This window comes from Lithobates pipiens, unplaced genomic scaffold (genome assembly GCF_037356315.1).
Source record: "Lithobates pipiens isolate NorthernLeopardFrog02 unplaced genomic scaffold, aLitPip1_a1.2 Scaffold_25, whole genome shotgun sequence".
Taxonomy (NCBI): Eukaryota; Metazoa; Chordata; class Amphibia; order Anura; family Ranidae; genus Lithobates; species Lithobates pipiens.
The window spans coordinates 197691212-197706801 of NW_027507787.1; the positions used below are offsets into that span (position 1 = coordinate 197691212).

The window sequence follows — 15590 nt, forward strand, 5'->3', positions numbered from 1 at the left end:
GCATCTAATGAGATGTCTTTATTTTCTAAGATGTACTAAGAATTAGAATCCAATCAGTACCTAAAGGACAATTTTCTTTTCTCCGATTTTAAACATCTATACTATAGCATTTATTACTCTTAGGCTGGGTTCACACTGCTGCGATGCGGGAACGCTGCGAATCCGCTTCGGGGTCCCGCATCGCATGCCTCCCGGCAGCAGTTCACACGGCCCTATGCAAACTGCTGGGAGTGTCAGTGAAAAGTTAATGACACCCCCAGATCAGTTTGCATATCGCAGTGCGATCTGCAAGCTCGGACAGTAATCGGATCGCATGGTGTGAACATCCATGCGATCCGATTCTGTTGCGGACCAAAAAAAGGGTCCTGTGCGAGTTGGGGCTAGATGCGATGCGAATTCAGCCATGCTATCTGTATGGCTGAACTCGCATCGCACAGAGATCGGATGTGATTTGCACTGCAGTGCGGTGCGAATCACATCCGATCTCGTCACCGCAGCAGGGTGAGCCCATCCTGAAAGTGATCCTGTCAAGGGGTTCAAAAATTGTCTCAACTGGGTTAGAATCATCAAAAAGGGTATGTTTTTTGTTTTTTGATAGAGTAGAGTGGCAGTTTGTTAGGGAGATTCAGCTTGCTTACGGTTATCACAAAAAAGTGAAACTTTCAAGAAATATCCCAAATTTACGGATGCCCCAGAACAGTAATTGAGGGTAATCTTCCAATGGGGATGTTAGTTCTGATGACAACCCTGGATTTCTTCACTTCCTGTTTTAGATATGGGACAGGAAGTGAAGAGAATTCTCCCCGCCAGAGGGAGAAAATAAACAAACAATATATTGCAACTCACTGGGCTAAACAAAATCATCATTTTATTATTGGTATAAAAAAAAACACGCAAGTTAAAATGGTACCAAAACCACACTGTGACATCATACACACCTAAAACTATGCATCCACCTCACTCTCATAATAAACATATAAATTGTACCCATGTATTTAGTATACATAGTATATATTTGTATGTATAATGACAAATAATTTAGGTACAATAAATGATGATCCCAAACAGAAGTGTTGAATAGGACTGAGGATTAGTCACAGGAAGATTATATGCATGTAGACCCCAGTCCGTGGCACCCATATGGGAATAGTGTGCCTGTCAAGCAATGCCATGGAAAATCTGGGCAGTCCAAGGTATATGGTGGAGAAGGGACTAATCCTTGGTTGACATATACTGCTAAAACCCCCTTATTAGGAATCGGGGGTTAATGTGGTCCAGAGGAGGGTATATGTTCACTAACTGCATAAGATTTCTTGACTTTACAGGCAAGTAGCCTTGTCTTGTATTGAGACAGCCAGAGTATGTGTGTGAGCGTAATAAGCATCTCCCTCGCACACCAGTAAAAGGTCCAGATTACACATAATAAACACATTCCATCACCACCTTGGAGATTAGTCCTCAATGCCTTAGCTATGAAAAGGTTAAAAAAACCATATGTGTCATATGAGCAGATTGTCATTAAATGTTCCATTGGGTGCATGCATGCATATTATACTTCTCCATGACAGATGCCTGAAGGAGTTTAGGACTTCAATGGGGAGGAGGACTCTTTATGTATGGATCCCAGGCCATAATGGATCACCAAAGCCCGAGAGGAGAGCGGGTGAATGCTAAAATAGCCTGACTGGTTGACACAGGCCAGCTGCTTCAGAGGCAAAGTTAAGTCGGGCTTTTATATCTCAGTTTTTGTACAAACAACAAATAGCATTCACATATGTGATATAGCTGTGATCGTCAGGATCAGGGTAGATAATTTAATTATTTTGGTTTGTCTTCTGTGGTAAGTTATGTTAATAACAAAGAATATAAAGCTAAATAAAAAAAGGTTGTTTTTTATTTTAGTTTTGTTTTTTTACTATTTTAGGCCAGATTTCCTTTGGTAACATAAATAAAAAAAAAAAAAAAAAAAGGGAGATACACTATATTACCAAAATTATTGGGAACCTGCCTTTACACGCACATGAACTTTAATGGCATCCCAGTCTTAATCCGTAGGGTTTAAAATTGCTTTGGCACATCCTTTGCAGCTATAACAGCTTCAACTCCTCTGGGAAGGCTGTCCACAAGGTTTAGGAGTGTGTCTGTCGGAATGTTTGACCATTCTTCCAGAAGCGCATTTGTGAGGTCAGGCACTGATGTAGACGAGAAGGCATGGCTCGTAGTATCTGCTCTAATTCATCCCAAAAGTGTTCTATTGGGTTGAGGTCGGGACTCTGTGCAGGCCAGTCAAGTTCCTCCACCCCAAACTCGCTCATCCATGTCTTTATGGACCTTGCTTTGTGCACTAGTCCAAATCATTTTGTAGAGGGGGGATTATGGTGTGGGGTTGTTTTGCGAGGTTGGGTTTGTCCCCTTAGTTCCAGTGAAGGGAACTCTTAAGGCGTCAGCATACCAAGACCTTTTGGACAATTTCATGTTCCCAATTTTGTGGGAACAGGTTGGGGATGCCCCCTTCCTGTTCCAACATGATTGCACACCAGTCCATACAGCAAGGGCCATAAAGACATGAATGAGAAAGTTTGGGGTGGAGGAACTTGACTGGCCTGCACATTTTCCTAACCTCAACCTGATAGAATGCCTTTGGGATGAATTAGTAGCTCATTGGACATCTTGCTGTGTTTGACATTTTTTCACATGGCAAAATGTGTTTGCTTCTGTGTCTGAAATTCCATTAATAATTAAAGGCACCTAAAATTTTCGTTGTATAAAGATGGACATACACTATACAATCTTATTATACAATCTTTGTACAATCTCCTTTAGATTTACCAAAACTATATAATAGGGGGACACACCATCTATCCAATCACACAGGCCCTTGCACTCTATAAAATTTGTGAAACAATAGCTTCAGTATCCTCTATAGTAACAAAGTGACAACTGCTATATAAAGCGCTTAAAAAGTGCTGACAATCATTAAAAGTGCAATAGTGTTGAAAGAAGAGCTCCTCCTTTTTGTAATCCCAAATAAAGGGATCCTGCCAGGTGGAATGCTTTGTTATTAGCATAAGTTGGACACAAAAGTAGCTAGAGCCAACCAGTGTATGGATCTTATCCATGTTCTACAGAACCAGCTTGACACGGCACTCTCCAGACTCGATGATCTGAAAAACAGGTCAAGGAGGTACAATTTCAGAATTAGAGGCCTGCCAGAGTCCTTCACAGACATGCAATTTTAGATGATCAACTGTATTCCTTCATCTCCTACAACGCACCCAACCAGGGCCAAGCAGAATATTTTCAGGCGATGCTCAAATACTGCTTTTGATCAGGAGCTTGATAAATCTAGGCCTCCTGGCTCTCAGCTTACTCGCCCACCTAAAAGAAGTCTTAAAATTGCCAAAATTGCTCTTTCAGTATGGTTCAGTAGATGTCTGTATAGAGATGAACCCTACTAAATGGGATTATACCCATTTCTCATGCCCACACCAGTCATATGCTAGGATCGACCATATCTTCCTATCCACGTCTCAAATCCCAGCTATAGCAAAATCCTGTATTAGAGACATGGCTTTGTTTGGATCATTCCATTGTCCTGCTCATACTGTACAGAAATTTTAGGTGCCCATACCTCTCCCTTTGGCTTCCCTGCCATTTTTGGCCATCTCTGGTTTGTGGGGCAGTGGCCACCAGAGATCCTCCTGATCCCCCGGTTTGGCCAGTCATCCTCACTTTTTGAACTCTATCTCATCGTGGCAGCAGCTGAGGACATGTCCTTTAGGGGCGCCTGGCGCTGCCCCCTGCTCTCTCTCCTCTCCTCCCCCTATATGCAGTGGATAGATTCCACAGCCAGCCCCTATTCATGTGTCTGGCCCCTTTCAGGGCATCAGACACATGAATTACAGCAGCCAAGTTTCTTTTTTTAAATACCTGATTAGAGCCATAGTCTCTAATAGGCTTCAAAATAGCATGGGTTCGGGTCGCAGAGGATGCATCCGGAGCCCACCCAGGTGTGTTGCAACAGCGAATGAATATTCACTGTTGCAACATTAATCCTCTTCCCGGCCAATCGGGAAGCAGGTATGAAACCCGCATCCCGATTGGCTAAAACGTCAGGTGACCCTATTGAAGGCTTAGCGCCAGGAGGAGCAGAGAGGAGATGCACTGCGCAGAGGACTCCAGGAGAGGACACAGGAGCCTGCCACCCTGGAAGATGGCCACAGCAGCTCCGTCATTGCTCTCTCCACCCGCATCCACAGTAAGGACAGCGGTAGTGGAGGGGGTGTTAATGCCACGCCTCGTCGGGGGGGGGTAGCTGGCAGCTGTGCCAGTGCCGCTCCACCGGCGGCCCGGGGGGTGTTTGCTGCCCCCCAAAACAAAACACCAGCCGTCACTGGGTCTGGGGTCATACTTGGACAGGGCAAATGGTGATCTTTGCCACAGACAATCAGGCCACGCCTGAAATCATAAACAAAGGCAGGTCCAAGTCGCTAGCCATTCATGTCCTTCCTGCGTAGGCTGGTGAAGTTGTCCCTGCAGCATCAATTCAATGTACACTGTACCTACCTCCAGGACAAGTGCAACATCGCAGCAGACGCACTGTCCCGCTTTAACTTCAGGTTATTCTTTCTGCAGGAACCTGGTGCCAACCTGACCACTTCTCCTATCCCCCCTATCACACTGCCTGGAATGCCTATGACAGTTTTACCGCCGAATAGTCAGGCAGCAATAGGAGACATCAAGCATGCTCTGGCCTTTGTATATATATATAAAAATGTGAGGGGTGTACTGACTTTTGTAAGATACTGTGTATATATATATATATACACAGTATCTTACAAAAGTCAGTACACCCCTCACATTTTTGTAAATATTTTATTATATCTTTTCATGTAACAACACTGAAGAAATTACACTACAATTTGCTACAATGTAGTGGGTGTACAGCTTGTATAACAGTGTCAATTTGCTGTCCCCTCAAAATAACTCAACAGCTATTAATGTCTAAACTGCTGGCAACAAAAGTGAGTACACCCCTAAGTGAAAATGTCCAGATTGGGCCCAATGTATCAATATTTTGTGTGGCCACCATTATTTTCCAGCACTGCCTTAACCCTCTTAGGTATGGAGTTCATGAGAGCTTCACAGGTTGCCACTGTTAGAGTCCTTACACTCCCCCACTTTCTGTATGAGTATGCCCCACAGATGCTCAATAGGGTTTAGGTCTGGAGACATGCTTGGCCAGTCCATCACCTTTACCCTCAGCTTCTTTAGCAAGCCAGTGGTTGTCTTGGAGGTGTGTTTGGGGTCGTTGTCATGTTTTAATACTGCACTGTGACCCAGTCTCCAAAGGGAGGGGATCATGCTCTGCTTCAGTATGTCACAGTACATGTTGGCATTCACGATTCCCTCAACGAACTGTAGCTCCCCAGTGGCAGCAGCACTCATGCAGCCCCAGACAATGACACTCCCACCACCATGCTTGACTGTAGGCAAGACACACTTCTCTTTGTACTCCTCACCTGGTTGCCGCCAGACACGATTGACACCATCTGAACCAAATACGTTTTTATCTTGGTCTCATCGAACCACAGGACATGGTTCCAGTAATACATGCCCTTAATCTGCTTGTCTTCAGCAACCTGTATGGGGGCTTTCTTGTGCATCATCTTTAGAAGAGGCTTCTTTCTGGGATGACAGCTATGCAGACCAATTTGATGCAGTGTGCAGTGTATGGTCTGAGCACTGACAGACTGACACCCCGCCCCTTCAACCTCTGCAGCAATGCTGGCAGCACTCATACATCTATTTCCCAAAATCAACCTCTGGATATGATGCTGAGCACATGCACTCACCTTTTTTTGTCAGCCATGGCGAGGCCTGTTCTGAGTGGAACCTGTCCTGTTAAACCACTGTATGGTCTTGGCCACCGTGCTGTAGCTCATTTTCGGGGTCTTGGCAATCTTCTTATAGCCTAGGCCATCTTTATTTAGAGCAACAATTATTTTTTTCAGATCCTCAGAGAGTTCTTTGCCAGGAGGTGCCATGTTGAACTTCCAGCGACCAGAATGAGAGAGTGAGAGCGATAACACCAAGACCTTGCAACACTAACAAGTTGAGGGAATAGCAAATTTACACTGCTGTACAAGCTGTACACTCACTACTTTACATTGTAGCAAAGTGTAATTTCTTCAGTGTTGGCACATGAAAAGATATAATAAAATATTTACAAAAATGTGAGGGGTGTACTCACTTTTGTGAGGTACTATATATACAGTGCCTTGCGAAAGTATTCGCCCCTTTGAACTTTTCAACCTTTTGCCAAACATAAAGATATAAAATTTAAATTTTTTGTGAAGAATCACCAACAAGTGGGACACAATTGTGAAGTGGAACGAAATCTATTGGATTTTTGAAACTTTTTTAACTAATAAAAAAATGAAAAGTGGGGTGTGCAAAATTATTCGGCCCCCTTGCGTTAATACTTTGTAGAGCCACCTTTTGCTGCGATTACAGCTGCAAGTCGCTTGGGGTATGTCTCTATCAGTTTTGCACATCGAGAGACTGAAATTCTTGCCCATTCTTCTTTGCAAAACAGCCCGAGCTCAGTGAGGTTGGATGGAGAGCGTTTGTGAAAAGCAGTTTTCAGCTCTTTCCACAGATTCTCGATTGGATTCAGGTCTGGACTTTGACTTGGCCATTCTAACACCTGGATACGTCTATTAGTGAACCATTCCTTTGTAGATTTTGCTGTATGTTTGGGATCATTGTCTTGTTGGAAGATAAATCTCCGTCCCAGTTTCAGGTCTTTTGCAGACTCCAACAGGTTTTCATCCAGAATGGTCCTGTATTTGGCTGCATCCATCTTCCCCTCAATTTTAACCATCTTCCCTGTCCCTGCTGAAGAAAAGCAGGCCCAAACCATAATGCTGCCACCACCATGTTTGGGGATGGTGTGTTGAGGGTGATGAGCTGTGTTGCTTTTATGCCAAACATATCCTTTTGCATTGTGGGCAAAAAGTTCGATTTTGGTTTTATCTGACCAGAGCACCTTCTTCCACATGTTTGGTGTGTCTCCCAGGTGGCTTGTGGCAAACTTTAGACAAGACTTTTTATGGATATCTTTGAGAAATGGCTTTCTTCTTGCCACTCTTCCCTAAAGGCCAGATTTGTGCAGTGTACGACTGATTGTTGTCCTATGGACAGACTCTCCCACCTCAGCTGTAGTTCTCTGCAGTTCATCCAGAGTGATCATGGGCCTCTTGGCTGCATCTCTGATCAGTCTTCTCCTTGTCTGAGCTGAAAGTTTAGAGGGACGGCCAGGTCTTGGTAGATTTGCAGTGGTCTAATGCTCCTTCCATTTCAAAATGATCACTTGCACAGTGCTCCTTGGGATGTTTAAAGCTTGAGAAATCTTTTTGTATCCAAATCCGGCTTTAAACTTCTCCACAACAGTATTACGGACCTGCCTGGTGTGTTCCTTGGTCTTCATGATGCTCTCTGCGCTTTCAACAGAACCCTGAGACTATCAAAGAGACTTGATTACACTCAGGTGGATTCTATTTATCACCATCAGTCATTTAGGACAACATTGGATCATTCAGAGATCTTCGCTGAACCTCTGGAGTGAGTTTGCTGCACTAAAAGTAAAGGGGCCGAATAATTTTGCACGCACCACTTTTCAGTTTTTTATTTGCTAAAAAAGTTTAAAATATCCAATAGATTTCGTTCCACTTCACAATTGTGTCCCACTTGTTGGTGATTCTTCACAAAAAAATGTAAATTTTATATCTTTATGTTTGAAGCCTGAAATGTGGCAAAAGGTTGAAAAGTTCAAGGGGACTGAATACTTTCGCAAGGCACTGTATAGCTATATATATATATTTAGAAACGCAATTAAAGGGATTTTAAAATTGCATCATCCATCTTCTCTTTTTCACACCAGAAATACAAAGGTCAAGGAAACAAGCAATTTGACACGGCTGATGTGTAATTCTGTATATATTTACATGGATGACTTTTGGAATCTATCAGGTGAACAATATTTTCTATTGGAAATGTAGTGTTTTCCCCTGGGCAGGGCCTGCACTGAGTGGTTTTGCATTATTGTCTGCATAAAAGAACACAGAGGACACAAAGGATACAAGTAGGTTTTAAACAACAGTGTGATATTTCCTGCATCACCTGTGACCGGCCATATCAAATAGCCTAACAAATGATCTGTACCAAAAATAGACGATCTACAATATATTTTGTTTTTAATGTCATCAATATCAGGTTTTCTGTTTCTAAATATATTGTATTTTAAAAGACAAATGAGTAACTAAATATAGATATTATAATGGGCAATGTGTACTGCACTTTCTTTGTGTATAGCTTAGTAACAGTATATAAACTGTTGGGATCTCAATGTAAGTTGTTCTTCCACTGTAGTAGCTGCAGTATTGCAATAAAATTGAACACTTGAAGTTTGATTCCATGATGCTGAAGGTTCTCCTTTTTTCCATATTATTGGCTGTTGTGCTAGCCCATGAAAGCAGCGAGTCCAATGGTAAGAAATTTATATTTTTTGTTTATTGTTCAATGTCATTCATATTATTTCTGCATTATTTTAGTTGAATTTACACAACTATGGGGCTTATCATGTTTTCTGTAGATGTTTTATTTTTCCTTCTTGAAAATTTAAAAATATATATAAACATCCCGCAGAGTGCATAACACAGGTAATGATATGATTTTGGATTGTATTATTTAACTTGAACTGATATATTTTATGTACTTTGACCAGTAGATAGTTCAAAGAGAGCAAAGTGTCTTTATTTTTTGTTCTCTAGAGCAGTGATCTCCAAACTGTGGCCCGGGGGCCAGATGTGGCCCTCTGCATGCTTTTATCTGGCCCTTGGGTTTTATTCACTGACACCAATGAAGGACACAATTCCTCCCAATAACACCAATGATGGTGTACAAATCCTACCAATGACATCAACGATGGGAGCAGTTCCTCCTAATGACACCGACAATGGGGCACAATTTCTACCAATGACATCGACAATGGGTCACATTTCCTCAAAATAAGATTAACAATGGGGATCAATGACACCAATGATGGAGCACAATTTCTCCAAATGACACCAATGATGGGGGATTGTTTACTCCCACTGATACTGAGACATTTTGTACTCCCGATGGTCACAGTTTGGCCCCCTAAAGTCTGAAGGTCAGTAAACTGGTCCTTTGTTTAGAAGGTGTGGAGACCCCTGCTCTAGAGTATAGTAGAGAAAAACCTTATTGATCATGCTGTTACTTCTCATAATTTGTAACGCTTATGACAAGGGGTAAATGTGGTCATAATCAATAGCAAGCAGGTCCCTGATATGTAAAAATGCATCTTACATCTCCTTAGATAATTTTTTTCAACAAAAAATACATTATGAAATGAAAGTTTTTAATATATGTTGTTTATAACAAAAAAATGTAATTACTGCGCTATCTATGTGAAAATATATTCCTGTGAAATATAAAATAAACCCGCTGCAACCTCTTGTGAGACACACACAACAACATAAAATTCAAAAAATTAGGTTGCGCTGATTAAAAATGATCAAAGTGAAAATGTCATATAAGTGAAAAAAAACAAGAATGAACCATCCTGTGGACAAGAGGTGATACAAAAATGGTGTGCTTGAAAAACACTTTTGAGTCCTTTAGAACATGAAAGAGCCAAGAAAGTTTATATGTTGGAACTGGTGCATCAATATGTCCTTCCCCGATGGTACGCAAGCATAACACCACTAAAAGTGCTCAATATGGAATAGGAGAGTGCCTCCACTTCTGTACACACTGCCACTTACCGGAAATAAATGATCTCCTATTATGGGAGATCAAATGTGCATATGCCTTATTCCCCCGCTTCGGGTCTCTATGCAATGTGCCAATGCTCCCAATGTCATCACTATGTAACCAATCTCAAATATAGATTTATTCTGTGGGTTCTGCTTCTGTGCTGGAAACGTGGACACTGGTATATGGATTCCACTTCCTGTAGTTAATCCTGATATTTATTGTGGCACCTTGGAGGGTCTACTTGCTAAAATCTCATTATTAATACAAGTCCTGTAATTTGAGGTAGGCTTCGGGGCAATTGACACAGAGGACATGACTTCCAACCAGAAGACCAACTCCAACAATAGACCTCAATGGGATAGATAATGGACAGAGAGCCACACAGATAGTTGCCCCAATAGAACAGATTTATGAAAAGGAAGAAGAAGTAGGCACATAGTGTAATCCTATTTAAATAAGAAGTCATTTATTCAATAAAAAAGGAGGAAATACACTCACATTTTAGTAGATAAAAAAGCACTTTGAAATAAAACAATGACTTCAGCAGAGCATTCAAATGCGTTTCATCTTAAGAGACATCATTGTATGTTGTTTATAAACTACTTGGTATAAACTAGTTTTGCCTTTATAAATGTATTTAAATGTATAAAGTTAGTTTTGAAGCCAACATCACCAAGTGGCAATTGCAATGCTCTTAATCTCCACTTTTAAAACCCTTCTAAGCCCTTGTACACACGGTCGGAGAATCCGTCGGAATGTGTCCTATCGGACCGTTTTGTCGGATAATCCGACTGTGTGTGGTATGCATCGGACTGTTTTCCGTCGGAATATCCGTCGGACCAAATTTTCCAACTTGGTGGAAATATTTTCCGACAAACTGGTCCGATCGGACTTTGTCCGATTGTGTGTAGAGAATTCCGATCGGACAAAGTGCCACGCATGCTCAGATCAAATTCCTACACCAAAGCTATTGGCTACTAGCCTGAACGTAGTCTCGTTGTAACGAAATAACGTCATCCCGTTCTGAACGATTGGATTTTCCGACAACTTTGTCCGACTGTGTGTATGCAACAGTTTCGGACAAGATCCGTTGGACAAAATCTGACAGAGTCCGTCGGATTTGGTTGTCGGAATCTCCGGCCGTGTGTACAAGGGCTAATAACCCTTCTAATAATGTAGTCCTATCTCTTAGTGAATATTTGATTTTTTTTTACATTTCACTTCTAATTTTTTCTCGTTCAGAATAAAAACCATAATTTACATCAGCCTGAAAACATCACCAACACATAGTGGGGTTGAATTTCAAAAACTGGAGAGTGCAAAATCAGGTACTGCTGTGCATAGCAGCCAATCAGCTTCTAACTTCAGATTGTTCAATTAAGCTTTGACAATAAAAAAAATGGAAGCTGATTTGTTTCTATGAGGAGCGGCACCAGATTTTGCACTCTATAGTTTTAGTAGATCAACGCTACTGGGTGTTAATGGTAATGGAGGCTTTACAACCTGACACTGAGCTGAAAATGTAGGATTAACGAGGAAATACCAATGAATAACATGTAGGGCTGCTATATTAAAATAGGCTAGGAGTGAAGACTCAGATTCAAATGCCCATTCCCAAATGTCTTTTTTAAACAGAAGTAAAATCAGCAAATTGCAAAATCAGATTGTATAATTTTTTTTCTCAAATCTGCTCTCAAAAATGATACAGCTGTAATTTCAATGGTTATTTTAATTATCACAGATATGTTTCATTTCCTGCAGCAATATAGAGTATCCTCCAGGTGACATTAAAGCAGCTAATTTATGAATATATTTTCCCTGCAGAACATTTTCATGAAAAGCACGCTCACTGCCCAACTGTTACCACTAACTCCTCTGTCATTGCCTGTGCAATGCCTTGCTTAAATGGCACTAACTGCACAACTATGAACTGCTCATCAGATGCCAACTGCATCGGAATTCAGAAGTGTTGCCAGACGAACTGTGGAATGGAATGTGTTGATCCGGAGTACCGTAAGTAACAGATAATCAGACACAGTGTTTGTAAACACTGTTTGGATGTAATATAAGAAGATACAACGTGATACTGTTACTTTTGTATTAACTCTTTCAATCCTCTACAGAGTTAAGAGATTAACCCTTTATTTCCCATAGTTTACCCTAATCCATACTAATAAACTCCTCCTTCCCTTCCTACTTAAACAATTATTTTCCTGAATTTTTTTAGTTTTTTTATTTCTATTTTTCTAATCAATACTGTTTAAGCAGTTTTCGTTTTTACCTGTTTTGTAATTTAAAAAAAAATGTAACCTGCAAATAACTTTGCAAGGATTTGTATCAGAATCATAGGAGTGTGCACAGGGTGTGTCAGGTGTGTCAGGGCACACCCTAATCGCACTGTGCTGCAGATTCCCCCTGCTGCTTGGCTGCAGAGAAAGGGACTGGGGAATCTGTGTCCTCAGTATTTTTCTCTGTCTCAAAAGTGAGGCATCAGGAGTCCTCTAATATTTCACCAAAACTCCCCAATGGGGCTCCTAAAAAATTGTAAAAAAAATAAAATAAAATAAATGATTGCAAAAAAATTATTAAAATACAAAAATTGTAAAAAAGTTATATTAAAACAATTATAAAAATAAACGATTGACATCAATCTCTGCCCTACTAACACAGTCCACTGCTCTACTGCCTTATACTGTACAGTGGATATAAAAATGGTTTACACACCCCTGTTAAAATGTCAGGTTTTTGTGATGTAAAAAAATGAGACAAAGATTAATCATTTCAAAACTTCTTCCACCTTTAATGTGACCTATAAACTGTAAAACTCAGTTAAACAACAAACTGAAATATTTTATTTGGAGGGAAGTAAAAAAGGAAAACTAAAATAATATGGTTGCATAAGTGTGCACATCCTTAAACTAATGCTTTGTTGAAGCACTTTTTGATTTTATTACAGCACTCAGTCTTTTTGGGTATGAGTCTATCAGCATGGCACATCTTGACTTGGCAATATTTCCCCTTTGCAAAAACACTCCAAATCTGTCAGATTGCAAGGGCATCTCCTGTCTACAGCCCCCTTCAGATCACCCCACAGATTTTCAATTGGATTCAGGTCTGGGCTCTGGCTGGGCCTTTCCAAAACATTAATCTTCTTCTGGTGAAGCCATTCCTTTGTTTATTTGGATGTATGCTTTGGGTCATTGTCATGCTGAAAGATGAAGTTCCTCTTTATGTTCAGCTTTCTAGCAGAAGCCTGAAGGTTTTGTGCCAATATTGACTGGTATTTGGAACAGGTTATAATTCCCTCTACCCTTACTAAAGTCCTTGTTTTAGGTGAAGAAAAATAGCCCCAAAGCATGATGCTACCACCACCATGCTTCACGTTGGTATGGTGTTCTTTTGGTGATGTGCAGTGTTGTTTTTGCGCCAAATATATCTTTTGGAATTATTGCCAAAAAGTTCAACCTTGGTTTCATCAAACCATAACACATTTTCCCACATGCTTTTGGGAGACTTCAGATATGTTTTTGCTAAATTTTGCGGGGCTTGGATGTTTTCTTCATAAGAAAAGGCTTCCGTCTTGCCACTCTACCCCATAGCCCAGTCTTGTGAAAAATACAGGAGATTGTTGTCACATGTACCACACAGCCAGTACTTGTCAGATATTTCTGCAGCTCCTTTAATGTTGCTGTAGGCCTCTTGGAAGCTTTCCTGACCAGTTTTCTTCTCGTCTTTTCATCAATTTTGGAGGGACGTCCAGTTCTTGATAATGTCACTGTTGTGCCATATTTTCTCCACTTGATGATGACTGATTTCACTGTTTTCCTTGGTATATCTAATACTTTAGAAATTCTTTTGTACCCTTCTCCTGACTGATGCCTTTTAACAATGAGATATCTCTGATGCTTTGGAAGCCCTCTGAGGACCATTGCTTTTGCTGTAGGATTTGACTAAGAAAATGTCAGGAAGACCTACTAGAACAGCTGAACTTTATTTGGGTTTAATCAGAGGCACTTTAAATGATGACAGGTATATACTGACTCCTATTTAACATGAGTTGAAATGTGATTGCTTAATTCTGAACACCGCTACATCCCCAGTTATAAGAGGGTGTGCAAACTTATGCAGCCACATTATTTTGTTTTTTTACTTTTACTTCTCCCCTAAAAGATTTCAGTTTTTTTTCAATGGAGTTGTACAGTTTATAGGTCACATTAAAGATGCAAAAAGTTCAGAAATTATTTATAGTTTTGTCGTCTACAAAAACAATACTTCTTTTTAAACTAAAAGTGAAAGTAGAAAAAAGTGTATATTCTTTTTTTTTGTTTTGTTACCCTTTTGTCATAGATTGCAGAAAAATGCAATACAACCATTTGCCCTAAAAAAAATAAAATAAAAAAAAGTCTATTGTCTATTACTTTGTTATTTTAAGGGCCAATGTTTGTCACTTCAGGGACACACAGAAAACAATTGTTTCCTATGTGTCCCATTCACACTGCAACACATCCTAGGGCTGAGATAAAATGCAGACATGCTGCATTTTATCACAGCACATCGACCCGAATCGCACTGCAATATAGGGCATCCCAACATTGCAGTGAATGAAGTGTATATTTTGTACACTTCAAATAAAGCTAGTAAATAACAAAAAAAAAAAAAATGGAAGCAGTGTGATGCGATGAATCGTGCATCACACTGCCCCCTAGTGCAGCTGAGACGCTCTAGCTGGTCTGTGATTTCAAGGAGGTATAATGTGAATTGTCTCTGAGTAATGACATAGTTATTGCTGAATCAACTGACCCATAGCAGGAATGTACACATTGCTCTAGTCTATAGGGAGTGTATAGGTGTAAGTGTATTGGTGTGATAGCGGAATCAGTACTATTTGTATTTTTTTGTTTATGCCAGAGATAATGTGTGATGACAATGATGGCTGTCCAGGGAGCCTGACCTGCTGTGAGAAAAGTTGTGTGGCAGTGTGTGCGGCTTCCAAGCCTGCCATTCCAGAGAAAACAAAAACGAAGGAACCGGAAATGAGAAAAGAAAGAAATGAAGTAAGTCTGCATTTATTCACATATATTCCGTTGTATACATTTTTCATTGCTTCTTATTTGATAGCTAATTTAAATATTTAGTTTTTTTCTTTTCAGGACATGGACGATTAAAAAAATAAAATAAAATCAGTGATGGATTAAGGAGGATCATTTCAGTTTTTTAGTTCATGAAGTTAATTCCTACTATAAAGTTCTTTTATAATAGATAACAATGTAAGTAATAACTGATGTGAATGTACAATATACACTATATTACCAAAAGTATTGGGACTCCTGCCTTAACACGCACGTGCACTTTAATGGCCTTCCAGTCTTAGTCAGTAGGGTTCAATATTGAGTTGGTCCTCCCTTTCATGCTATAACAGCTTCAACTCTTCTGGGAAGGCTGTCCACAAGGTTTAGGAGTCTGCCTATGGGAATGTTTGACTATTCGTCCAGAAGAGCATTTGTGAGGTCAGGCACTGACGTGGATGAGAAGACCTGGCTCGCAGTCTCTGCTCTGTGCAGGCCAGTCAAGTTCCACTCAAGTTCCTCCACTCCAAACTTGCTCATCCATGTCTTTATGGACTGTGTTTGTGTACTGGTGTGCAGTCATGTTGGAACAGGAAGGGCTATCTCCAAACTGTTCCCACAAAGTTGGGAGCATGCTTTAAGTGTCCCCTTCACTGGAACTAAAGGACCAAGTCCAACCCC

General features: G+C 40.5%; 1 protein-coding gene across 3 annotated transcripts in view; it reads left to right on the forward strand.

Annotated features, from left to right (window-relative positions):
• Positions 1-8399: 8399 nt before the first annotated feature.
• LOC143930800 (uncharacterized) overlaps positions 8400-15590 on the forward strand; it is a 29576-nt gene continuing 22385 nt past the window's right edge. Inside the window, exons 1-4 of one of the 3 annotated variants that reach the window (XM_077455404.1) lie at positions 8401-8551; positions 11668-11856; positions 14752-14897; positions 14994-15197. In XM_077455404.1, coding sequence (XP_077311530.1) covers positions 8479-8551; positions 11668-11856; positions 14752-14897; positions 14994-15008 — 423 coding nt within the window. In that variant the 5' untranslated portion in view covers positions 8401-8478 and the 3' untranslated portion in view covers positions 15009-15197. Of the gene's footprint in view, positions 8552-11667; positions 11857-14751; positions 14898-14978; positions 15198-15590 lie in introns of those variants that run through there. The other 2 variants (XM_077455403.1, XM_077455402.1) reach the window with 2 other exon arrangements.